This window comes from Gasterosteus aculeatus, chromosome 11 (assembly GCF_964276395.1).
Source record: "Gasterosteus aculeatus chromosome 11, fGasAcu3.hap1.1, whole genome shotgun sequence".
Taxonomy (NCBI): Eukaryota; Metazoa; Chordata; class Actinopteri; order Perciformes; family Gasterosteidae; genus Gasterosteus; species Gasterosteus aculeatus.
In genome coordinates this window covers 5649178-5675639 of record NC_135699.1, presented here as the reverse complement: position 1 = coordinate 5675639, position 26462 = coordinate 5649178, and the positions used below count along the sequence as shown (strand labels likewise).

Genomic DNA, 26462 nt, shown 5'->3' with positions numbered 1-26462 from the left:
TTTTATTTCAGCGGCCATGCCCTGTCCTTTTGTTAATAAACTTTGATTCTTTTTTCGCACCACGTTGTGTGAGTCGTGCATTTGGGTTCCCGTCCACCGTCCGGTCGTGACAGAACGAACTGGCCAGCATGAACCCAGCAGACTCGGATAACCTAAAGGCAGCCATTGGCGCTCAAGGTAACCGCCTTAAGCAGCAGGAGGATCAATTGTCCGCCCTGCAACATGGAGTGGAAGGGCTGGCAAGCGGGCAGGAGGACTTCAAGGCCGCCATGACGACCCAGGTGAATCTCCTATCTAACCAGATTCATCAGATGCTCACCCATCTGAACCAAGCACCATCAGCCTCGCCCGTGCTGGCGGCCGCCGACGCACCACCAGCTCCAGCTCCCCACAGTCAGGCAATTCGCCTTGCCCCACCCGAGAAGTTCTCCGGTGAGTCTAGGGAATGCAAGTCCTTCATAGTTAACTGTGAAATGCACTATGAACAATTGCCCTCAGCCTTCCCCACAGAAAGGTCCAAGGTGGCATTTATGATTTCCCATCTCACGGGGAGAGCGAAAGTATGGGCAACCACGGAATGGTCCAGAGCTTCACCAAGCTGCCAATCACTCGCTCGGTTCACCGAGACATTGAGGAGGGTGTTTGACCCCACGACATCCGGCAGAGAGACAGCCCGGGAGCTGAACACTATCCGCCAAGGTATGGACTCTGTCTCAGACTATGCCATCCGCTTCCGCACACTAGCAGCAGATAGCGGATGGAATGCCACGGCATTGTATGATGCATTCATCTCAGGACTCTCGGATCCCATCCAAGACCTGTTAGTTCCCCTTGATTTGCCTGAGGACCTCGACGCAGTCATCGCATTGGCTGTTAGGACAGACCATCGTTTGAAGACACGAATGCAGGACCGAGGCCTCCCTTCAACAAACTCAAGGGTCGTTTCCCCCCTACCGTCGCCGGTCCAGTGGAGAGCTGTCTCTTCGCGTGATCCAGAGGAGCCCATGCAGCTGGGACAGGCTCGTTTGTCCGCTGAAGAACGACGACGCCGCCTGCAGGAAGGCAGGTGTTTCTACTGCGGGGAACAAGGACATCTAGTGGTAGGGTGTCCGGCGAGGAGGACAACCCACCAGGGGAAGAAGAGTCCCCTGTCGAACCGCTTCGCCTCATCGGGCAGTTCCTCCCGCTCCCTGATGAAGATCCAGGTAAGCCACCATGACACCACAGTTTCAATGGGAGTACTGGTTGACTCTGGGGCTGATGAAAGCCTCATGGACTGGGGTTTTGCCAACCAAATGGGAGTTAGGTCAGCTCCCTTGAACCAGCCGTTGAAAGCCAGCGCCTTGGATGGCAGCTTTATTTTTAATGTAACACATGTGACTGAACCTGTGGCTATACGCATCGGGGACCACCACGAACTAGTGACGTTTCATCTGTTCCACTCGGCCCAACACCCCCTGATTTTGGGGTCCCCCTGGCTCAAAAAACACAACCCCCACATTGACTGGTGCTCTGGGAGGATCATAAGCTGGGGAGGGAAGCGGGGGGGGCTAGACAGGGTTCCTGGCCAAGAAGTGGAGATTGGAGTCATTGGGGACCTTGTATCGGCTTCAGCTCCGACCCACACACACAACTTGCGTGATGTGACCTCCGTTCCCAGTTGTTATCACGATCTTGAGGAGGTGTTCAGCAAGAGTAAGGCCACTTCCCTACCACCCCATCGTCCTTATGACTGTCCCATTGACCTTATCCCGGGTGCGCCCATTCCGAAGGGGAGACTTTATTCCATCTCCGGCCCTGAGAAAGTAGCCATGACTGAATACATCGAGGCTTCATTAAAAGCAGGACTCATACGTCCCTCTTCGTCTCCAGCAGGAGCAGGATTCTTTTTTGTGGGGAAGAAGGATGGTTCCCTGAGACCCTGCATTGACTATGGACCATTAAATGACATTACTATCAAGAATCGATACCCCCTGCCCCTCATGTCATCGGCCTTTGAACAGTTGCAACAAGCCAGAATCTTCACCAAACTAGACTTGCGCAATGCTTATCATCTCGTCCGTATTAGAGAGGGCGATGAGTGGAAGACCGGCTTTAACACCCCCTCGGGCCATTACGAATACCTCGTGATGCCATTTGGCCTGACCAATGCCCCGGCCGTATTTCAGGCGTTGATAAACGATGTTCTTAGGGAGTTCCTTAATCAGTTTGTATTTGTCTACTTAGATGACATTTTGATTTTCTCCCCTGACCGAGACACTCATGTTCGGCAGGTTCTCCAGCGTCTGCTGGAGAACCATCTTTATGTCAAAGCAGAAAAGAGTGAATTCCATGCCAACGTTGTGTCCTTCCTGGGCTTTGTCATAGCCCCTGGAAAGATACAAATGGATCCGGCTAAAGTCAGCGCTGTGGCCCAGTGGCCTACACCTGATAACCGTAAGAAGGTTCAGCAATTCCTGGGTTTTGCGAACTTTTACAGACGGTTTATCAGAAACTTCAGCGCCATAGCATCTCCTCTCCATGTTCTCACCTCTCCCCAAGCCCCGTTTCTATGGTCTCCCCAAGCAGAGGTGGCTTTCACCCGACTCAAGGAGATGTTCACCACGGCCCCCATCCTCACGGTTCCAGATCCCAGCCGACAGTTTGTGGTGGAGGTGGATGCCTCCAACGACGGTGTGGGGGCGGTCCTATCTCAACGATCGACAGAAGACCACAAACTACATCCATGCGCCTTCCTGTCCAGAAAACTTTCACCGGCGGAGCGGAATTACGATGTTGGTAATCGTGAGTTGCTCGCGGTAAAGCTGGCATTAGAGGAGTGGAGACATTGGCTGGAGGGGGCCCAACACCCGTTTATTGTCTGGACTGACCATAAAAATCTTGAGTACATCCGCAAGGCTAAGCGTTTGAACTCTCGCCAAGCCAGATGGACTCTGTTCTTTAACCGCTTTAACTTTGTTTTATCCTACAGGCCGGGGTCCCAGAACACCAAGCCGGACGCCCTGTCTCGTCTGTTCAACCCCGAGCCCACTGCCAAGAAACCAGAACCAATGCTGCCACCGCACCGTGTGGTAGGAGCGGTAACATGGCAGATAGAATCAGAGGTGAAGCGGTCTAATGGTGAGAACCCTACACCTAGTGGTTGTCCAGTTAATCGCCTGTTTGTTCCGGCAACTATGCACCCACAGGTGATTCATTGGGCTCACACCTCAAAGCTCACCTGCCATCCAGGGATCAGGAGAACCATATATGCCATCAGACAAAGGTTCTGGTGGCCCGCCATGGAACGCGAGGTCCGGGAGTATGTTGGTGCGTGCCCCGTCTGTGCTAGGAACAAGACCTCCTCCCAGGCACGCACAGGGCTGCTGCAACCACTCCCGGTGCCCAGTCGACCCTGGGCTGAGATTTCGCTGGACTTCGTCACTGGTCTCCCGCTCTCTCAAGGTAACACCACTGTCCTCACAGTGGTGGATCGATTCTCAAAGATGGTTCATTTCATAGCCCTGCCTAAACTTCCGTCAGCCAAGGAGACTGCCGAAACCATGCTCAACCACGTTTTTCGCATTCATGGGTTCCCGAGGGACGTGGTGTCAGACCGGGGGCCCCAATTCGTATCCCGTTTTTGGACTGAATTCTGCAAACTGATCGGGGCCACGGTCAGTCTCACGTCCGGATACCACCCAGAGGCCAATGGACAGGCTGAGCGCCTTAACCAAGCATTGGAAACGAGTCTTCGTTGCCTGGTATCCCAGAAGCCGTCATCCTGGAGCAAACACCTAACCTGGGTTGAATTCGCCCATAACACGCTCCCCACAGCAGCCACGGGGCTGACCCCCTTCCAGTGCGCCTTCGGCTACCAACCGCCTCTGTTTCCAGATACTGAGAAGGAGGTCGTCGTCCCTTCCGCCCATGCCATGGTCCGGCGTTGCCGCCGAATCTGGGCAGCTGCCCGCAGCATCCTCCTTCGCAGCGCGGCGCGCATGAAGAAGGTCGCTGATCGGAGGCGCCAGCCAGCTCCGACATACCAGCCGGGCCAGAAAGTCTGGCTCTCCACGCGGGACTTGCCACTCCATGTTGCCTCCCGGAAGCTAGCTCCTAGGTTTGTGGGTCCGTTTCCCGTGTCAAGAGTAATTAACCCTGTCTCTGTTCGTCTGCGCCTTCCCAGATCCCTGAGGGTGCACCCTACTTTTCACGTGGGGAAGCTGAAACCAGTTAGAGAGAGCCCTATGGTGCCCGGAGCCGCAACTCCGCCACTTCCCCGGATGGTTGATGGGGGACCGGTCTACCCAGTGAAGCGACTCTTGGGCGTACGCAAACGCGGAAGGGGACACCAATACTTGGTGGACTGGAAGGGCTATGGTCCGGAGCACCGTTCCTGGGTCCGGTCCAGCTTTATCATGGACCCGGCACTCATCAGGGACTTCAACAACCGCAAAAGTCCGTCAGGAGCCGTCCCTAAAGGGGGGGGTACTGTCATGTCCAGAAAAAGATGTTAGTTAGGTTGTCTCGTGTCCGTCTCGTGAGTTCCTGTTTTATTTTGGAAAATGAACCTTCCCCTTGTTTCAGGCAACTTTCCCCTTCCTCTTGTGTCGGTGTGATTGTCGCCCCTCCCCTGATTGTCTCCACCTGTGCACTTCCCCTATGTGTGTGTATATATTGTCTGAGTCTCCCTCTGTCCTGTGCCAGTTCGTCTTGTCCCAAGCCACCGTGCCAGCGCTACGTATGTCCACAGTCTTGCCTCGTTTTTTTGTCGACACCTTAATTGAGCCTGCTTTCAGTTTTTGTCTCTAGATCGGTTTTTTCCTCGCCCACGAGTGATTTTTATTTCAGCGGCCATGCCCTGTCCTTTTGTTAATAAACTTTGATTCTTTTTTCGCACCACGTTGTGTGAGTCGTGCATTTGGGTTCCCGTCCACCGTCCGGTCGTGACACTATCTATCTTCAAAACTAGGCAACTTGCACAAAAACAACCTAGACTGATTAATAGAACTACATGTAAAGAGGAAAAATATGTTTTAAGATTTTAGGGTGAAATGTCCCTTTAAACTATAACATGTACTCTGTCTTGAAAACGAAACCATAATCTGTTAAAACTGCCTGTTCAAATATAAATAATCATAAAGAAATTATGATTATTTATAGAAAGAGGTGGACGAAAATACTCTGGGTGTTTACTGGGAGACTGAGGGCGCTTGTTTTTTTTTTCTTGTTATGGAAACATGCAGATCCAGTAAACTGAAGACTTGGCTCAAAGGCTCAGATGAGTATCTGGTCAGTTTCATATCAGGAGGCCTCTGCCACAGGTATGAGCAGGCAGGATAATAACAGCCTTCGGAAAGGGTTTACCTGCCAATGCAGTGACCTTGAAGCGCTTCGGGGCCCGCCTGAGTTTGTATCACGGTGACTTCATCTGCTCGGGTCGCGAGGCTTCACGCACACACTGCGGCCTTGCTTTTTTTTTTTGCAAGCTATTGTGAATGTGTTTTAATGAGGTTGTCATGGAAAATAACCTTTTTCATAAGCATTCAGAGAGCATGAATGCTAATCAGCGTTGAAATGATGAATTAAACCGTGCCCCTGCCATGGTAACACTTTAAGATTCCGGGCCTCGTGGACACTGCCGATCTCCATGACGACACAATCACACTGTGGGAACTGCAGTGGCAGAAGCAGCGTACCTGCGGATCTTTCAGTTCGTGTTCAACAGGGTTTCAGACACCACACCTCAATCACATAACGTTCAACGTGCCACACCCAGATCCCTATGGGAAAGTATGTCAGTCCTTTGAGATTTCGAAATTCAGGTTTGGGATGAATGAGTCGTCTAATCTTGTCAAAATCTATCCTACTGTCTTTTACAAAAAGCCAAAAAACCAATGCACCCTGCATGTCATCAATACTGCACCTTCACTCTTTTATTTATTCTTTTGAACTATATATCCTTTAATGAAAAACTACGGAAGGACAGAGCGCAGACAAGAAGGAGTGACTGAGAAAAAGAGAGAAGTGAGAAAGTGGTGGAACCTGATTCTGCTCTGGGCTGCTCGACCCCACCTCGCTGGTGAGGTAAGGGTTGCGACACTCCCTCCTCCCTGTTCCACGCGGCAGAACTGGAGAGTTTCTGAGTGAAGCCAATATGAATGCCTGTGGAGTAAAAAGAAAAAGAAAAAAAGAAATTCATGTAACGTAAGAAACGGGCCTTTAACTCAAACGTTTGTGTATTTTCGACAGAGGATATGGAAATGAATCACGTATCGGCCAGCTATCGTTGGCCAGTGTGAAAACTTCCATCGTTTACTTTGTCTCTGGGTGGGTGGGGGAAAAATCACATGCCTGTGAAGTAAATCACAGCATAGTGAAGACCATTGGGGTGACCCGCCCAACAATCAGTTGGGACAGTTGTGAAATTGTCTCAACTGCTAATGCTTGTGTGCACAGGTACTATTGATGATGCCCTGAAGCACTTTCTCAGCGTTGGCTGGTTCAGGGTGGTTCTCTTCGTGGGCAGTTCACTACACACCGTGGGGTCGTTACTCAGCTGAATGCAGCGCTGCTTTTCAGAAATTCACAGAGTGCAGAAAACGGAATAAGAAATCTTCCCGGAAGCATTCTTTCATTTTGAATAATTGTTTGTGAAGTGTCGGCAATGTTAGACAAACACACAAAAAGTCACATTTTCATTTAACTTTAAATTTATTATAAACTGACAAACAAGGCAAAGGCAGGTTGCTATTTTTGGTTGAGAAATATATTTTAAAAAAAACTTTGATTGTGTGTTTGTGAGGACTCATCCGGGGGTATTTCAACACGATGTGTGTGATACAAAGCCAGCAGAGCGGTGCCTACATGCCAGGGGATTGAGCCTGACCACAGCCAAGTCACTGCTGCTTTACACAATAGTAAAGCTCTCTGTCTGTGGCCGTCTCACTGTGCTCATTCCGTCTCCTTTTACACAATGTCGCAACCTGCCCTGGGATTTCTACACTCCTGTTATAAAAACAGCCTTTTGTATTCACAGGATTTACTGGGGTCACTTCAAAGAATTTAGATGTGAGTGTTCTGTTAAACGCGACAGAGCAAACACAACGGCAACTGTCAGGAGCTCGCCGTGTTGTAACTCTCGCCTCACCCCGAGGCTGTCGACTAATTGGAAAGGTCGACCACCGGGCTGCTGTTTTATGAAGAACTACTGCACAGGCTCGTCAGTCACACACACATACGTGAGTGGCATACGTCATATGTATGTACACATTCATATCTACCTTCCAAAGACGTTTCTTATAGCCCCAGTTTCTGGAGGAAAGTAAACACATTCATATTGGACATAAATACTGCATACTCATCATTCTCTAAGGGAGTGACACATTGCCGAAGGCACTGGAGAAAAGACGAGAACAACACACACACGCGCTTGCTCGCACACACACACACACACACACAGCGTTCTTTCCTCTTGCACTTCCCTCAGGAGGGTGTTAATTATCAGTTTCATTTTCCAGTAACGGTCTCCTCCCCAGTGTGTGTCCATGCCGCGGCCTTTAACTTTTGGAAAATGCACATCTTTAAATTCCTTATGGATTCCTTAGGGTTCCTCAAATGAATTAATGTGTCCTTGTGGGGACAAAGTGTTCAGAGGTGCAATTTAGGGTAATTATGACCCACAGTTTTATCACGATAATTGGTTGTTTTAAACACCCCATACATTCCTTGTGGTGTTCCACAGGGTTCAACACTTGGTCAACTCCTTTTTTAATGATTCCGCTGAGTCAAGTGATACAACAACACGGTGTGATTTTGATAGCCATGCGGATGGCAAGCAACTCAAGGCCTCACCAGCCCTTGAGATGTTGCTACAGAGCACTGAGGGGGAAAATAACCACAAGCAAGAAGGATATTTCTTTGACAGGGTTATAGTTCAATGAATAGTCAGATGGGGGATCTACAAATTAGTATTTGATCATTGCTGCTTTTTAGACATATTTATGAACACATTTACTATCGTCCCCTAAATTAATAATGTGATTAATATGAATGTTTTTTTTTTTATTGTTCAGCTTTGTTGTCCTTGTTATTATGTCTATTTCTATGCACTGTGTGTAAATGCATTGTGAGCAAATTCCCTGTATGTGTTCACCAGCCAATAAAGCTGGTGAACACATACAGGTCTGACTTACAGACTATTTAAATTGTTAAACGTGTCATCGTAATTTTTATTGAATCTTACTGAGCGCTTCTTTATATATTTCTATGACACCGTTTGAATATTTAAGAGGTTTACAAGTACAATTCCTTGACCTAAACTGTTGGATTGTGTTTGAATTGTTGTACAAAACTCAACCTTTGTGTTTGTCTCAAGGGCAAAATATTGGAACCAGAGAAGAGAAGCGACATAATGTGGCGTTGGGCAAAAAAACATGTAGGAGTTGGACAGGCTGAGGATAACTTGAGCAAAGGCACAATAAAAATCAAGTTAAGACATCTAGGAACATGCTAAACATCTAAAGATCAGAGAATGTCTCAAAGCATTTGCATGAGCCCTGATGTCTGCCTGCCGGTTGTTTGAATAATAATCAGGCAGGAGCAGCTTCAGGAGGAGTCTGTTATGAAAGGGACATCAAGTGCTTCACTTTTTCACCATTGTGGTACAACTTCTCGTGGGGCATCAGCTGTAGCCACCGTTTACATGCAATAAAAAAGGATTCCTCATATTTAGTCAGGCCGGCATGTTTCCATGGTTACTGACCAGGGCTTTTCATACTTGATTCACTTCCTCCCACTAGAGCGCTCTTTTTATTTTTGGAAGACCTCACTGTGTTTCATTACACTCCCTCGTGAACATTACCTAATTTAACTCCAGTTTCTCCTCACGTGATTTCTTCTCCTCTTTAGGAAAAAATCCGGCTCCTCCTGTTTCCTGCTCGGTGCCACCGCTGCGTTTATGTCGCCCCCACAAAGCCTTGCTCTCTCAATGAAATCCAGACATACACACAATACTCTCGCTCTGACTCAAAGAAAACAACTCCTGGCTGTAGCTAGGCAACTCCAAATATGAGTCATCTCGCTGCCGCGCCCATCATCAACTGATCATCCCTCTTCTCCCCCCAACCCATTGACTGACACACACACACACACACACACACACACACACACACACACACACACAGTCTCTTGTCTAGTTGTTACAAGATTTCAAACTGTGACGTTGTGTGTTTCATCTGCTCCTGCGGTGGAAAGACGGCCCTTAAAGGGGACAAACTGTGAGAACATTACCAGTCTGCCCTGCGTTGACAACGCCATGACCACAATGTGATGACTGATCATAGCCTGACGGACACTAATTATCATACGTTATACGGAGTTGGCAGTTGAACTGACACGGCTCTTGTTTTGGTTTGGTTTGGCCAGGTACGGTAGCGCACGATATGTTTTTTTCTCCTGGATAGGGGGAGAATCTAGTTTATTTAACTTTTATGAGAGGAATTTATTTCCAGGCCAGTGGGGGAGAACTGGCAATAAAGATTTCATTTCAGTTATCTAAAACCAAACCATGAAATGCAAAGGATTTGTGGGAGTTAAGTGGTCAACTATGACGTATTCCTATCAATCAGATGCTGTGTGCATTTTGACAAAAGGGAGATTATTTAAAAAGAGGGCAAAGGTCAAACAGGCCTTAAATATGTTTTGGAGTTGAAACATTTTTTTAGATAAAGAAGTCAACTATTCATGATGGTCACAGTATTAAAAAGATGAAAACAAGCTGTATCTAAAGATAAGAACTTATGAACAATGTGTGTGGGTGTGCGTGGACAGGTCTACATGAACTTATCAGTGGAAATGATTAGTGCAATGTAGTAACGCCCTCTGGTGGACAGGAATATAGATTATGTTCAAAGTTTTTAAAATGTACACTCAAGTGAGTACTAGATAGTAAGTGTACTGATCAAGCAGAAAATGACTGTGACCGATTACTCATTATATATTTTAATTGATTATTATGTAACAGAGCAGCTAGATCCCCCTAAATTCTAGAGGGGCAATCATTCAGAGGATCTGCCAGCAGTTCACAAACATCTGAAACAAGGACAGGACACTAGACAGTGAAGAGGCAGAATTTATCTCTAATAATGAACTTGTTTTGTTTCTCTTTTTGTTTTTTTTCATAAGAAATTACCAGATAAATGTTGTGGGGTCACAACACGTTAACATGTCCCTGGTGAAACAGAAGCATAACGTGATAATAGTAAAAAAAAACTATTTCAGTCAGGGCCCCTTTCGAGGATATAGGGACGTTGACCCCCCAACAAAACAATATGGTTGTTCCGTCTCAGTTTATAATTAATTACATTATAATCTTAATACTGCACATCAACTTACTTTTCCAGTTTCATTACATGATGTAAACATGCAGTTTACTTCAAATATTAAAATAGAAATTAGGTCACGACCCCCAGTTTGGGAACCACTGTGGGTTAGCACACGGGTAGATGCACTTAAATCAAGGTAAGTGGCGACTTGAATCCTTCTACGTCTACATACCTCTAAAGAAATCCGCACAAACATGTGAAATCCGCAACGGTTATACTCATAATCCGCTGCGTACTGCGCTCGTGCCACCTGGCTAATTAGCGCCAATTAGCGAACAGGTGTGTCAGCAGGAAGACTTCAAAGACACGCGGCGGGTCGCTCCGTCCCGGTGTTTTAGCGCGCAGACAGAAACGCTTTTCTGAAATGCATTTGAAACAAACGGGATACTGCTTCGGTGTCCTTCTCGTTCACACCGTCACAACTATAACTTTACCTCCGGTGGCCTCTGTTTATTCCCCACCGCCGAACTCTCACCTCTCACCTCTTGACAATGACCGCGGCGGCGGCTTCACGCCAGAAGGCCTCCCCCGACTCTCCCCCCGAGGGGGCAGAGAGCGCCCGAGGCGGGGAGGAGAGTCCGGACCTCTCCCGTATTTTCACAACTTGGAGGTCGGGGACCGCCAACGGACAAAAACCTCCGGACTGACGCCCGAACACACCGTGACTTCTGCCGACAAAGGCTCCGGGAGCCGGAACGAACCGGAGCGAAGCGACGGCCGCAATAAGGACTGCGGCAAAGGGATGATTGAGCGCGTTACTCCCGGCAGCTTTTATATTACTGGTCCGCTCCAAAGCACGTGGCACGCTGCTGCAGGTATGCAGGGCCGGTGGTGGGCTCGCACAATTACGTGTGTTCCCATTGAAGTAGCGTTAGGTTTTTATAAGAAAGGTATTTGTACTGGTGCATAGATATTGCATTGGACAAAAACGACACTTTCAATTTAAAATGCATATTCTGCATAAGTGAATTTGATTTATTTTATTTCTACATATGCATTAGTAATTCATTGACAAATTCTGACAATATATATATTTGTTTCAAGTAATAAAAGTCACTGACTCCTCCACCGAGAAGCTTTATGTTCACAAAATATACAGGCTTTGTTCTCACTTGTGAACTCAGGATGTTACTTTTTCCTTCATTGCAAGATCAAGGAGGCCGAGAAGGGGTCGGAGGTCAGGAGCGGGTCGGAGGTCGGGAGCTCAGCGGCTATGAGGCGAGCTGGCAGAAGCTGCAGCCCGTGGTGCATTGTGGAGACAACGCCATGACCCTCACCGTCAGGAGAAGGCGAGCGGTACAACTCCAGCTGGGCCGAGGTGAGGCTGCAAACCACGGCAGCATCACGCCTGGTGACGTCGTCGTATCGAGCTTCACTTTGGAGATGCAACACGCACAAAATAGCAGCAAATGGTGTGGACTCTAACCTTTTAAATGGCTTTTGTATTATTATTTTTGATTAGGGTTGTGTCTCTTTGTGTCTCAGTGAAGGAGTCCTCCGTGCCCTTCCCCCAGCTGCCGGCTCAGTGTGGCTACTCTGTTCACAGCACATGGAGAGACTTCAGTCTGACGGCCCCGTACGGTGCCTGCCATGTCACACAGGAGGTACGCTGTCCCTAATATATTTCATGTCTGCTATCAATAACCAGATTGTGTCTCTCTTCTTGAAGGAGACACAATCTTTTAGGGAGCTTAATATGAATCATGCATTACAACTGAGGTGACTCACTACGCTCTTATGTCATCTCATCAAGATGGTTATTTTGCAGTATATATATATATGTATATATTATAGCAGTAGGGATGTAAAATATTGCTGTTTGCAACATGTGTTCAGGATGGAGGTTATGCGTTGCCTCTGCTGTGGAGGGGGACACCGGTCAAGATGTCCTGCCCGGCCCCTCAGATGCAGCCTGAGGCCGCGGGCCCTTACGCTCTGTGCTGCTCCCTCCAGGGCATGACCGTTAAAGTCAAGGGACTCCATTCCACAGAGGAGCTGAGGGTAAATGGTAAAAACTAAATATCCCTTTATTTGCACTGTTCAGTCAGAATATATCGTAACCTTTTAGTTTTCCAGACTTTTAATTTGTTTTTCTCTGCAGTACGAGGGAAATGGAACCCTTTGGGGGAGTTGGCAGAGGTGTGTGGCTACACGGTGGACAGACGAGATGCGGACATTATCCTCACTGCTCCATTCATGACGTGTGGTGTCACAGTCAAGGTGAATATCAGCAATTCGCAAGACCTTAAAATAACGTCCTCATGTTGCACAGTCTACAGTTAATGTTTTCATCAGAAATGACTGTAGAACAATGACTTTATATTTTAAGTTAACTGTTAACTGCTACGTCTGAGGGAATCAAAACATCAAACTATGCCAAACTAAGTTTAACTTCAGGGGTAAAGGACGAAGATTAAAATAATTTAGTCAAAGAGTAACTATAGTGGTGCCCTGGTGGTCAGAAGCTAGGCCGCCATAATTATTCTTAAACTGTTAAATATGAATTTCCTTTACTTCCATGTTCAGACATTGATGATCTAGTTTCACCATGAAAGTCCCTTTCTCCTCAGGATGGAAAGTACACCCTTTCCCTTCAGGTGGGGGAGAAGACGTTCACCCTGGCCTGTCCTGTCTCTCCCCCTGAAGAACTCTCGCTGACCCATCAGCCTGTGGTCAACAGCCCCCATCTAACCAGGGGGCCAGCAGGGCACCTGCCAGAATCCCCGCTGGCTTTTCCATGGGTTCCACCTTTCTACCTGGCCCCACCTTACCATCCCCACCCTACATACCCCCTCAAGTATCCAAGCCCTGATGGACACGCTGCTGATAACCCTGCTGCTCCCTCATCTTCAACTCCCGACCCTACATTGGGTCCTCAGCCCCCCCCTGCTGCCGATCCGTGGACTGACGATCAAAACTACTTCCCCCAGCCGATCCCTGCCAGGGAGTCTGATCAACATTTTGCTGTCCACAGTTCCCTGTTGTCTACAGATGATGATGATGATAACGAGAATTCAGGTCGGGTCAATCCAGATCCACCAGAATCTCCCGTGTTGGGGGTGTCAGAGAGGTACAGTGCGACTCGTTCTCTCCGCTCAGATACAGGCTTACTGATACAAGGAGACTCCCCAACTCCTCTCCAGCCCCCCAGCCATGCCTTCAATCCGTACTATCACTACTACCATCATCCTAAAATCCCTCTCCCTGCTGCACCTAAAGACTCTGATCCAGGTCCTGAGTTTTCCGGAGAACTGACTTCAACTAATCCGAATAACCCTGAAAATCGTGCGTTTCCCCTCAACGTGCAGCGGCCCGAGGCTCTCCGCACGATAAACGCACGCCAGTTCCTTCAGGCTGCTCCTCACTCTTACACACTTCCTACTAAAGCCTCTGCACCGGAAGCGCCTCCGCATCCTCCACAGCCCTATCCTTACCGCTCCTATTATCCGCCACATATTGCAAAGGTCGAGGCCAGAAAAATGGCTCCTCTCAATCCGGACGCAGCTGCAAAAAACAATTTGTCTGATCATCAAAACTCAAAGTCTAACGCCTTCATTCATCCACTTCCTTGCTCATCCTCTGGATACAACTTAAACATGAATACTGATGCAGAGCTGGATGATGGACGAAGACTACCTGCCCCGGCGGACCAACCGTCCCTCAGTTACCCTCCACGACCGGGACCGGACGCTGTTGCAGCGCCGCCTACTGACCAGCCCTCCTTCCCCACGCCGCCACCCTACCATAACCTCCCTTACCCATACTACTACCACCCGTATCTGCACTATCACATGTACTACGGTCCTGGAGGCTCACCTAGCGCTGACAATCGCCCGTCTCAGACTTCCTCCTCGGACGCTTTAGAGAATCTTCCACCAGCGCCTTTCGCCCCACCTAATCGTCCCTCCTATCCCAATCATCAATCCACTACTCCCCCCACAAAATCAACAAATGATATTCGCTATCACCCTCTATATCCTTACTATAATTTCCATTATAACACTCAGCAACACCCATCTGATGCTTTTGGACGTCCTGCGGGTGAGCAAGCAGAGAGGCTGGACAGTGAAATGACAGGTGAAATACCAGCAGCTATTATTTTTAGCTTTTGGTATCTGTGTCTTGGCTTCAGATCCCCACGGGGGGGCAGAGCGCTGTTGTTCAGCGCCACCGGGCTAAAGGTGCGGCATCCGGCTGTAACCAGATACCTGAATGCAAAACTAATTCTTACTGTGTGAATTTGTCATCTCTCCTGCTGCTGAATAGAGCCATTCAAGTATAACTGGCTCTGCTCTTTGTTGGCTCTCTGCACTCAGATAAACTGAAGGCCACGCCGTCCACTCCCTCGCCCACGGGCCTTGGCACAGAATTCGACTGCTCAGTCTTCCTCGGGTGCTGCTCGTACCCTGTGAAGTGTGAGTGCCTCCCTCAGCACATCCTGTCAATACACGTCTGATACATTAATTGACAATGAACACATTCTTGGAAAGGGATGATTTATGTGTGGAGGCTTTGAGGCTGCATCCGCCCAAATCGCCCAATCAAAACATGTATTTGGCAGTTTCAGCAGACTCTTAAATATTTGTACTTTATTCTAATCATTTTGTGTGCGTTTGGCAGCAGCGTGTACAAAGGGACCGCATTTAATCCTTGCGCTGCCGGACTCTGTGCTGGAGCCCACAGTGCCCCCCCCAGCTCATCAGTCTCAGCGCAGTAATGGGTCCTGCACGCTGTACAAGCTGACCTCTGACCGTGACCTCTACGCCGTCCCCCTGGAGGGCTGTGGAGTTATCCAACACGTAAGGAACCCTTTCACATTCAGTGCATACGCAAAAAAATGAGGGCGACTTCCATCACGCCTGGTGGAAGTTATTCTACTGTGACGTGGCTGAATAGATGGAGGCGTTTCAGGGGACTGACTGCTCTCTGATCACTTGCAAATGATGAATCCTTTTTCTAATCTCGAATCCCTGTCAGGTGTTTGGTGAGACGGTGGTTCATCTGTTGGAGGTCCATGGAATCCACTCCCTCCAACGAGGCCACAGCTCTGAGCTTGTGAACTCTCCAGTCAGGTATGGCATTACTGTTTAGCAGTAAACAATTAGCAGAATCATGAATTCAGTGTTGGAGAACTTCATTTTCAAAGGGCATCATTCGTTTGGGCATGTTTTGTTCAGCTATACCGATTTACGGCACTTGTTTGGACTAGAATACATTTAAATTCCTTGCTCCTTCCTTGCACTATGTGGTCTTATCTGTCTGATATTCACCAACCGCCAAGTCAAATTTCTTGCGTGTCTGACATATTTTGGTAATGTTCCGGATCCCCGGTTTCCTACCCGAGGACTCAACCGAGCATTTCCAGACTGCATTCTGTAAATGCAGTCAGAAAAATGGGATGTTGAGCCGGTGTACCCACTCCGTTGATTCATAGGTTGATGGTGGCATGTAGCGCCTCCCCGGGTTCTCCTGGTGAAGTGACACTCCATGTGATGGCTCAACCTCCTCCCGCACGCTCTCCACCAGCCGCTGTCACTGTGCTGCTGAGAATAGCCAAAGGTGAGTCTTCTCTGCTTTCGCTTTTTAAATGTCTGATTGCTACTATCGTGATACCGTTCCAATATTATCGCCCTCGTAGATGAGTCCTTCACTGGCTTCCACCCTGAGGCTCACCTGCCTCTCAGTCTACTCCGAGGGAGACCAGTGTATGTGGAGGTGAGCCTGCTAAACCCCCCCAGGCCCGGCCTGGTGCTGCTGGTCCACTCCTGCCTGGCTTACACTCGAGCTCCATATGCCAGCTGGATGCTGGTCTATGATGGGTATGTTTTACAGAAATTATTGTTTTTATTGCATTGTTGGTGGACCATGTCATTATAATCTTTAGGTGCAAATATTTTTTTTATCTTTGCTTTCTTATGAAATATGAAGAGCCATCTGCAACGCCTCCGTGACAGTTGGTATTACAATATTCATATAGAAATTAGGAACGGCCTTTTCATTCATCACCCCCGTCAAGTCCTCTTTCAAAACATCTTAAAAGCTAATCACTGTTTTTCATAAATTACTGCAGGAGAAATCATCAAAGTGAGCGACCTGAGGACTAACTTAAAACTTTGGACCGTTGCACCTTTTCCGTTCTGATTTGTTCAGCGGTATTCTATTTAGTGATTGTGATTACGCATGTGGCGATGTGGTGGTCAGCTGTCTAGATCGCAGTTATTCAGACCGGCTTCTTCCCCCACACCACGAACACCACCACATCCGGAGGTTCATCGTCTCTGGCTTCCTGTCGCTGAACTCACAAAGTCTCTCGTACGCGGCTGAAGGAGGACACGCTCACCCGCAGGACCCAGAGGTACCGCCCACTAAACATGCTCACACAAGTAAACATCTGCTGTCTTTGAACTGTTTGTGTGGCGCTATGTTCAGGCTACTGCAAAGACTCTCCACTAGGATGTCTTTCTTTTCTCCCATCAGATCTACTTCTTGTGTTTGACAGAAGTGTGCTCTGCGTCACATGGTGACTGCACTGTAGGCTGCATCAACGGTAAGCTTCACAGTGGAAACCCAATAATGGGACTCTGAGTGGTTTGACAAGGTTATTGTACTTCATTTAGTTTTTGGACTATAAATATAAACTCAGCAAAAAAAGAAACGTCTGACTTTCAAATGTTTTTACTTTCAGTAAACTTAATGTGTGTAAATGTTTGTATGACCACTACAAGAGTCTAGACCATAAGACCTAAACTACAAATGTTTCACAGACATGTGACTAACAGAAATATGATAATGTGTCCCTGAATGAAGGGAGGCTCAAATGGGATTGAGATCCGGGCTCTTTGCTGGCCATGGCAGAACACTGACATTGCTGTCATGCAGAAACTCACGCACAGAACGAGCAGTATGGCTGGTGGCATTGTCCTGCTGGAGGATCATGTCCGGCTGAGCATGCATAAGGGAGGATGTCTTCCCTGTACCACAAGGCATTGAGATTGCCTGCAATGACAACCAGCTCAATCTGATGGTGATGTGATATACCGCCACAGACCATGACGGACACCCCACCTCCAAATCGATCCCGCTCCAGGGTACAGGCCTCTGTCTAACGCTCATTCCTTCGACGATAAACACGAATCCGTCCATCACCCCTGGTGAGACAAAACCGTGACTCATCAGTGAAGAGCACTTTTTTCCGCTCCTGTCTGGTCCAGCGAAGGTGGATTTGGGCCCATAGGCGGCGTTGTTGCTGGTGATGTCTGGTAAGGACCTGCCTTACAACAGGCCTACCAGCCCTCAGTCCAGCCTCTCTCAGCCTATTGCGGACAGTCTGAGCACTGATGGGGGGGATTGTGTGTTCCTGGTGTGACTCGGGCAGTTGTTGTGGCCATCCTGTACCTGTCACGCAGGTGTGATATTCGGATGTACCGATCCTGTGCAGGTGTTGTTACACGTGGTCTTCCACTGCGAGGATGATCAGCTGTGCTTCCTGTCTCTCTGTAGCGCTGTCTTAGATGTCTCACCGTGCGGACATGGCAATTTATTGCCCTGGCCACATCAGCAGTCCTCATGCCTCCCTGCAGCATGCCTAATGCACGTTCACGCAGATGAGCAGGGACCCTGGGCATCTTTCTTTGGGTGTTTTTCAGTCTGTAGACAAGTCTCTTTAGTGTCCTGCGTTTTTAGAACTGTGACCGTAAATGCCTACACTCTGTAAGCTGTTAAGGTCTTAACCACCCTTCCACAGGTGCATGTTAATTGAACATGCATGGAAAACATTGTTTAAACGCTTTACAATTAAGATCTGTATTGTTGAAATACAGTCCTGAATAAGGGACGTTTCTTTTTCTGCGGAGTTTATTTTAAACTGTGGGTTCTAACTAGTTTCCTAGACATGATCTGCACAGATGGTTTCCTTCTTGAATATACAAATTTCCCTGTGCCCTTAAAAGAGCTTACTAACATGCCCCTAACTTTTCTTTCCTTGCAGGTCCTAAAAGTGAAGCGTGAGGAATGAAATAAACTCTTTAACACGGATGCACTAGTTTTGTTTCATGTGAATAACAAATACACAAGTTTTATTGTGGAGGAAAAGTCCTTGAGGGGACATTTATTCAAACGTATCAACAAGAGTGCAATGCAATAGTAGTACAGTAGTATTGGAAAAGAAAACATGACCCTCGTACACACACACACTTGTGCCCTGTACACTTCTATTTGGTCAAAGGGTTCGGTGGAAACGTAAACAATACAAATCCCCCTTTTTTTTTTTTTTTTTTTTTTTTTTTTGGAATGTGAAGAAAGTGGCAAACCATCGTGTCTATACAGTCGGCTTAACTGTCTCAAAGCGTACATAATGACTAGAAAGCACACAAAATAAAAATCTTTGACATGAAAATAAAAGTTATGAATTTCAACAAATACGTGATCCAACTTGGGAAACCATTTAAGTGTTTATTGTAATGGATGAGCACAATGAGTGCATCGTTGCCATTTCCTCTTTCACATGTTGCAACAAATGCAGTGGTGTAGCGGAACACAATGCTTAATTAAAAAAAATTACGAAATGTGTAATGGCCGTTGTGGTTAAATGAATGTCAGATTACTTACTCTGAGCGCCATACTGGCAAAGCTAGACAGCCAAAGCAACACAAAGCTACTGTGTGACTTCACAACAGCTTTAAGGAAATGAACACTTCTAAACAGAATGGTTCTGTGCCTTAGCCTGTGTTCCAGCACTGGATGCTGTCTGAGCCACAGGAGGGTAATGGTTGAACACCCAAATCCTCTTCAGTACACAGTGGTATAGTGCGCAGTGATCTGCTGGTTTCTCTTGGTCTGTTGCAGCAGGATAACGGCACAGACCAGGGCAATAATCTGTGATGCAGGCAGGGGGGAGAAGTAAAGAGCCAGGATGGAGTAGAGCCATCGAGTGAACCATTAAAACCACCACTGAATTAGAGCAACTTGGATGCAGCCACTTGTGTAAAGTGTAAAAAACAAAACAGCAACACGTTTAGTGAAGTATATGCTGAAAGGAAAAATCCAACCCTGGATTATGTGTTTAACTGCATGAACGGATTAAATCAACTTTCACTGATGGGACAAGGAAAAAATAAGCTTGCAGCTAATAGAACTTTTTTTTAGGTTATTAAAAATGCAAAACTAGAATGGGTACATATGTGTTCGCTTCATGAGAAACATTGCTTTTTATTCACCAATGTAAATTAGTCTTGAAATATCAGCATTTGGTCAATAACTTTCAAATTCAACATCCTTTTTGAAGTGCTGTTATGATATTGCCATAGGTCCTTAAAGGGTGGATGTTTCCTTTTTAAAAGCAAGCTGGAGACGCTCTGCAGTGAGCGCGCAAAGCGGTGCAGAACTTGTGCAGCTTTGAAGAGAACACAGCGACACAGTTCTGTTCTAGAGCCTCATGGGTTTCGAATTGAGCACATGTGAGAGTGGAACCCAACACAAGCGCTCTAGGACTGAACCATCGGGATGTTGGCCATAGAGAGGGGGGTGAAGACGACTGGGTCCTGGTCAAGGTAGGAAGGGGAGACCAATCCATGCAGAGACGGTTGAGGGTTAGACGCCACAGAGGTGGAGTGAGCAAGCACGATGTACTGAACCGATGAGTTTGACAGGCCAATCTTTCTACTGAGGGTTGAGCTGCAAATAGCAGCTATGAGCTTTGAGCACAAAGGATGAGGAGAATGAAAGGGTTATTAAATAAAAGAGGGAGGGGGCATTGGTCAAGAGAAAGCGGTTTAGAGGGATTAGAACACAGTCATACTTTATGAACAAGAGCAAAAAACAATTAACCTCAACCTTTTAGACTAGTCTTCAATACAGTAGAAATGGGAGAGCGGCTAGCTGACTGTTTTTTACAGTAACCGGAATATTTGTGGTGAGGCAGCTTAAAATATGGTTCCACTCCGAACAAGACTTACGACAAGTATAAACTGGATGTCATTCGAGTACTGCCTTTAGGTGCATGTACACAAAACATTTAATAAACGTTTGTGGAACGTTTAATTAAAAGCTAATTAGTTTGATAAACCATCTTGTAAAAGTATTATTCATTCATTCAGCCTATTTCTGCCAAACTTGAACTTTCTTTACAGCGAACTTAAGTATCGAAATGTGCAGCACGCAGCGCGTGGACTTACCAAAAGGGCCCCAGTTCCCACAAAGACGCCCATCACCAGTTGTGCTTTACTGTCATAGAAAGTCGCGATGATGGCGGGGCAGCCCTGTAGTGGCAACGAGACGGGAGAGACCGTTACAAGGTCCCAGAGCGGACAGAACACGCGTGTGAGGGGAATGCTAACGCGTAGCAACGCTCTGGCAACAACTCACAGGCATCTTGAAGTGCTCGAGGAAACCGTCGGGCGGGGGACAGGTGCTTTGGACCCACTCAACGGACGCGATCCCGGTCATTCCACAGCAGTGCAGCTACACGGGAGCAGAGGAGCAGGTCAGAAGTGGATTATTGTTGTTTCACATTCTGTCATTAATTCGGAGTTAAAAAGGGAGTCATTATGAATAAATGTGAAGAAATTGTCTAGAATATTCCATTGCAATAATTAAACAAATTATTTTAAATGATATGGAAATGTTTTTAAAATGTCATAATGTGCTATTTTACCTAGCCTCTAAACAGTGAGATCAACTCTACTATTAGCAATAGCTAGTGTGGTGGAAAAATTGGATTAAATAAGGTAGAACTTTGTCTTTGTAACATTAACAGACTTCCGTGCAGACGGACCGAGCCGAACAGTTCAAGCAACTGCTCTGGAATTGGTACCGAGAGCATCTTAAGCAGAGTTTTATATGCATAAGGACATTAAATCAATACAGTCAGATACTCAGAGCAACAACTTCAAGCTAACGCTAGCTCGTTAGCTTGAAGTTGGCAGGTCGAACTCTCCTTTAGCAGGTTTTAAATGCTGCGAATGGGCCGCCGGCAGGTTTCAGTCCACAGGTTAGTACAAACTATCCCAACGTGGTCTCAGTTATTTGATGGCTGAGCACTTTAGGCTGCCTTGCCAGTAAAAACATTAAAGAAGAGTTCAGTTTGGAGCCAAACAATGTTTCCTTATCACATGGAAAGGGAGGAGATGCGAGTTCTGTGCTCACCGTATTGTGGATGAGACTGAGAGTGGCAGCGATGACCTGGTCGCCGTTGCTCGTCAGGTACAGCGTATACATGCTGGCGTAGAACTCCACGAATCTCTCTCCAACCTTATTAATACACATGAAAAGACATTACCATGAGGGTAAATATGGAGTATTAATTACGTGTTAATAACATCTCTGACAACTCTCTTACCGCGTTCCTATTGGAATAACTGAGCACTCCACAGGCAATTACAGCCACCGCCAGGAAGGACAGAAGTCCGGTGAACTGAAAGGATTAGAACATCTCACGTTAATAAACTGATCAGAAACAGCATAACACACCATTACCTCCTGCTGTGTGCGTGTACAGGTACATGTGTTATGATCAGAGGGAAGAACACTTAACAGGAAGGTTATAGCTCACTAAGAGCAATAAGTAATGATTTAGAGCTTTTTGTGACATGTATAGGCAGATACACTTTTATGACACATGCAGATAAAAGGTAAAATGTGAAAACTGGTCACTTCGCAAATGTCTGCTGGATTACAGTCGCATGTTGCAAACAGTGTTGCGTGTTTGTGATGCGCAACGCTGGAGGAACGACTGAGCTCCCCCAGCAAACCCCGCAGAGACGGGACGAAGAAAAGAAGGAAGCACGGATGGAACTCCTAGTCAAAAGGTATCTTAACACGTGTGCATATTGAACGTATTTCAGCCCGACCGTCCAACAGAGAAGGTTGCACACTAGACTCGTTCTTGGCTCGGTCCAGAGCATAAACCCTGTCTGTTCCCGAGTTTGAAACCCTCTCAGGAGGGGACACTTTAGAGACACTACTTCCTACAAAAAAACACAGTTTACTGCGAGAGCCCCACCTCACTGCAAACATCTCGGCGGTCGATATTGAGCTGCGGGCGAAGGCACGTTTGTTCTTGCGGTTCCCTTGTCGCGCTCTGTTAGGTTTCATGTTCCCTTCTGTTTGATCTGAGGCATCACATGGTGTCCCTTTCAATGAGCCGTGCCTATCAATATATCTACAGGCGTTGGCCCCTCCCAGGAGCAGGGGGGGGGGGCACATGGGGGCAATTGTAACGCACTCGATTCCTACGACCAAAGGAAAGAGCGAGAGTGTGGCGCTTGTTTTGCACACGCTCGCTAGGATCGTGCCGACTGACATCAGATTATGGATGTGACTACATGTGCATCCATTTGAAGACTCACATATTTGAATAGCTGATACATAATATATAACAAATTTGTCTCCTAAAATTATAGGTTTTAACTTCCTAGTAACGGTGTGCACCTTGTGACTGGCGGGTTTTTGTGATGAAACGACAGGAAATAAAAAAAACAGTGAGTCCGTTGCCCAACATTACGAAGCGTATGAAGCCGTCTCTCACCACTTGCAGAGCGCATCTTTTCTCGTTGCAGGTGCCGTAGTCCCCGAAAATCACCACGATCAGCATCACCGAGCCGAGGACTATCAGGATGGTCACAACTGAAGACGAGAAACACAGATGCGGAGTTGAATACCCACCAGAGGCTAAACAACGTGAAGAATGACACACTTCATCAGACGGGAAGGCACCGACCCGTCACGAAGGCACTGGAGTTGAGTTCCTCTATTTGGAAGATGCCTCTGGTGCTTATGCTGAACCTCAGCCACAGGCCGAGGCCCAGCAGGGCGAAGCCCAACACCTGCCGGAGACAACACAAACACCACATCAAAACCCCAACTGGGGACCCCCCCTCTTGGTTTTATTACGTACTGGTGGTTTTCAGGCAGGGGAGGGAGGGGGCACGAAACTTACATAATAAAATACATAATAAGAGAAATAATACATTACTTAAAGAAAAATACATATGCCAAGTAAAATTGGAGATATCATTTTTTTTTCTTTCTTCTTTTCTTCAGTATCGTGATCTGAGAGACTTACCGCAAAGATGAGGTTGAAAATGATCAGGACATATTTGCAGAACAGGCCACAGCCATCCAGAGCCATGACGAGGAGCTCGGGGAGGTGGGGGGGCTTCGGAAGTCTGTAAAGGTGTAGTAAAGGGATTAGGTCACCTCGTCTTTGCGTGAAGGAACTGTTAACACGTCTAAATGTCTCGAAGTTGGTCACTACGTTAAACGCCAGCCGTGCCGCGAGGTCAACAATAGATACCTTGATTTGTTGGAGGGTTCTCGGTCTCTGTCCGCTGGCACGGCGTCTGGAGAAATCAACGACACGTTTTCCCGAGGCTGCGTGCTTCTTGTACAGTGACGGCCCGCCTCTTTGACTCCACTCGGTCCGTTCATTGGACGCGAGGCGTGACCGACGCGAGATGACACCAATCAGCCAGTAGGGCCGAGTGCGAGCAGGGAGGTAAAACGAAAGTTAAGGAAACGAGAGTTGGGAGCTCGTGAGGGCAGATCCTTTTGTGCAGGATGTCAGTTCATGTTTGAATTTCCAAACTATTTCGATGGTGTATTACACGATTTGTAGTTGTTTATCATGCCCAAATAAAAATGTATATATATATGAAAAGAACGGTGGACGTTTTAGAATCTTGGAATTGTGAAACTTAAAAGCCAGCTGAGAACAGAAACAGAAAATAACAGTAACCGGAAATAAGTTGCGCCAACACACACACACACACACACACACACACACACACACACGCACACGCACACGCACACGCACACACACACACACACACACACACACTCAAACACAAGTGAGACAAAAGCACCACATGAACAGTTTATGAATTACAGCCATCACGACACAGTCGAGACGACTGAGGGGTTTCTCATCGCTGTCACTTTTTATCATTTGCACAACACACGGTACACATACCTTTAAATATATTTTGGAGCAAGAGATATATTATATATATAATATTAGGACTCGTAAGCACAATGAGAGTAGTGCATGTATGTGTGCGTGCGTTACTCACGGACATGATCATATATCATTGGCTTATAAAGGGTTAAATAAGGGGGGTGCTAGGGGGCATTGAACCATTCAATGGTTATCGTGCAGTTGTTAACCACAGAAGTGTTCATGACGACATACCCTGACCACATCCTCTGCACAGATGCTTTGTTTTTCTCGGTGCAGAGAATAAACTCCAACGGTACTTCTTTTCTCAAGTTTCTTTATTTCAGTATCATAGGACTCTTATTTTACACACAGTCTTACATTTATTCAACCCTTTGTACAAAAGTCTTTGTTCTTTATGACGTCAGTTGGGGGATTGGCTGTTCCATCCCAGCAGCTTTATCTTGCGTCTCTGAAACCCATTAAGAGTTTCCTTGGCTGTGTGTTTGGGACCATTGTCATGTCGTTGAAATGTGCACCCTTGTTTCATCTTCATCATCCTGGTAAATGGCAGCAGATTTTTATCAAGAATGTCTTGGTACATTTTTCCATTCTCCCTTCCTTCAATTATAGGAAATTTGCCAGTGCCGTTTGCAGAAAAAATGTTCCCACCTTCAAACCTGTTGGTCTGGTGTTTTGGGGGGGATGTGCAGTGCAATTTGACCTCCAAACATGGTGTGTATTATCGTCCACAAGTGGTCCTTGGCTCTTGGACAACTCTTCTCTTAATTATTTTCTCTCTATCAGAAATCTCTCGAGGAGCACCTGGTCGTGGCCGGTTTATGGAGAAATTATAATCTCACTTCCGTATTATGACTTTCTATAAGTGACGCAACGCCATCAGGATGTTTTGCACCAAAAAGGTAGCAAAGGTCTTGCGCAAGCTCTTTGCTCTTACCCTTCATGTGGGACACCTTGGTAATGAGACACCTTTTTATAGGCCATCAGTTGCGACTGAATCAGCTGATATTCATTTGCATGACAAGGGGCAGCAGTGCTTTCCTATTACTGTTAGATTCCAGCTCGTGTCTTGGCTGTCCTTTCTTCACCTTCCTTTCTTCATGTGTTCACTACGTTTCCCCTGGTGTCATTCCATTTTATTGCACATAACTCAATTTCTGTTTTTTTTATATTCATGAATTAATTACGACATCTAGTGAAAATTTCATGTCAACAGCACCTTTAGAAATATATTTACTGAGAAAAATGTTGATGTGTTCAATACAGACACATTCATTTGAAAAGCTCAACATTAACAGGTTTGGGTGTGTTGGTTTGGTTCCTGGATAACTTGGTTTGTTAAAACCACACACGCTAAATACACGAGAAATTAAAGCGAAAAAAAGCGATCTGTATTAATTTATATAATCAGGACGTATGGGAGTTGAAACACTCACCAAACCACTGCTTGCACTTCTTAAGATGAATCTGCTGACAATTTAAACGCGTCTATGAATTATATGACGCTTCAGCCCAAGGTTACAGCTTCAAGTTCCCTGTTTAATTCATCTAAGATTATACGTTCACTCTTCAATTTGAGAGGCTGAATTTGGCTGTCGGACTTTTCTGCATGAAAAATGACTGAAATGAATTGATAATTTAATACTATTACGTTTTCTGTTGATCAACTAAGTTCCTCAGGTCCACGCTGAACATTTATGAAATATGAAGCTTGTTCTTCCCGTCTATGAACAAAGAAACCCTCAGTAACCGTTAAAGTGTATGATGTCCACACAGGTACTGGGGGGTATTTCCCCCCCCCACGGTTCTTTTAGTGACCCGTGGTCGCCGTGCAAAAGAGAGTAGTGGCTTCCGCCGCCTGTCACAGCCTCCATCAGTTAAACGGGTGTCGGTGTGCAGTGATCTGACCTCCCTGGCGTCCATCATCGTTGGGTTCACTGGGTGACGGAGGGATGGGCGGCAGGAGAGAGACACAGGTTGATAGAGTGAGTGCATTCAGAGGGTGAGGAAAAAGCATACACACACACACACACACACACATCACACTCTCAGATTCTCATATGCACACATTTTCACACCTGCGGCCCGCCTAAAGTGACAGCAATCATCTGAAGTGAGGTTTCAGAGCAGGTTTTATCACATAAGTG

General features: G+C 46.7%; 2 protein-coding genes and 1 long non-coding RNA gene across 5 annotated transcripts; 1 reads left to right on the top strand and 2 right to left on the bottom strand.

Annotated features, from left to right (window-relative positions):
* Positions 1-6002: 6002 nt before the first annotated feature.
* Positions 6003-11156, bottom strand: LOC144384617 (uncharacterized). The gene is made up of 2 exons (XR_013451430.1): positions 10847-11156; positions 6003-6144 (listed from the first exon to the last, which is right to left on the bottom strand). It is a non-coding gene; the product is annotated as an uncharacterized LOC144384617 (long non-coding RNA).
* Positions 10165-18398, top strand: LOC120828259 (uncharacterized). Of its 2 annotated transcripts, none has more exons than XM_040191734.2 (14): positions 10165-11179; positions 11515-11682; positions 11850-11968; positions 12201-12372; positions 12466-12584; positions 12935-14441; positions 14681-14779; positions 14988-15163; positions 15342-15436; positions 15799-15923; positions 16003-16183; positions 16566-16719; positions 16842-16911; positions 18352-18398. In XM_040191734.2, the coding sequence occupies exons 1-14, from the start codon at positions 10729-10731 to the stop codon at positions 18369-18371; spliced, it is 3456 nt and encodes a 1151-aa protein (XP_040047668.2). In that variant the 5' UTR covers positions 10165-10728; the 3' UTR covers positions 18372-18398. The 2 variants fall into 2 exon arrangements, with proteins under 2 accessions (XP_040047668.2, XP_040047667.2); XM_040191733.2 differs by having other exon boundaries at positions 14985-15163.
* Positions 18399-18437: 39 nt separating this feature from the next.
* cd9r (CD9 molecule related) lies at positions 18438-24450 on the bottom strand. Of its 2 annotated transcripts, none has more exons than XM_040191741.2 (9): positions 23656-24450; positions 23425-23527; positions 23080-23185; positions 22888-22985; positions 21700-21774; positions 21507-21611; positions 20727-20822; positions 20537-20620; positions 18438-20056 (listed from the first exon to the last, which is right to left on the bottom strand). In XM_040191741.2, exons 1-9 carry the CDS (start codon positions 23787-23789, stop codon positions 19847-19849), a joined length of 1011 nt encoding a protein of 336 aa, XP_040047675.2. In that variant the 5' UTR covers positions 23790-24450; the 3' UTR covers positions 18438-19846. The 2 variants fall into 2 exon arrangements, with proteins under 2 accessions (XP_040047675.2, XP_040047676.2); XM_040191742.2 differs by having other exon boundaries at positions 18438-19238.
* Positions 24451-26462: the final 2012 nt, after the last annotated feature.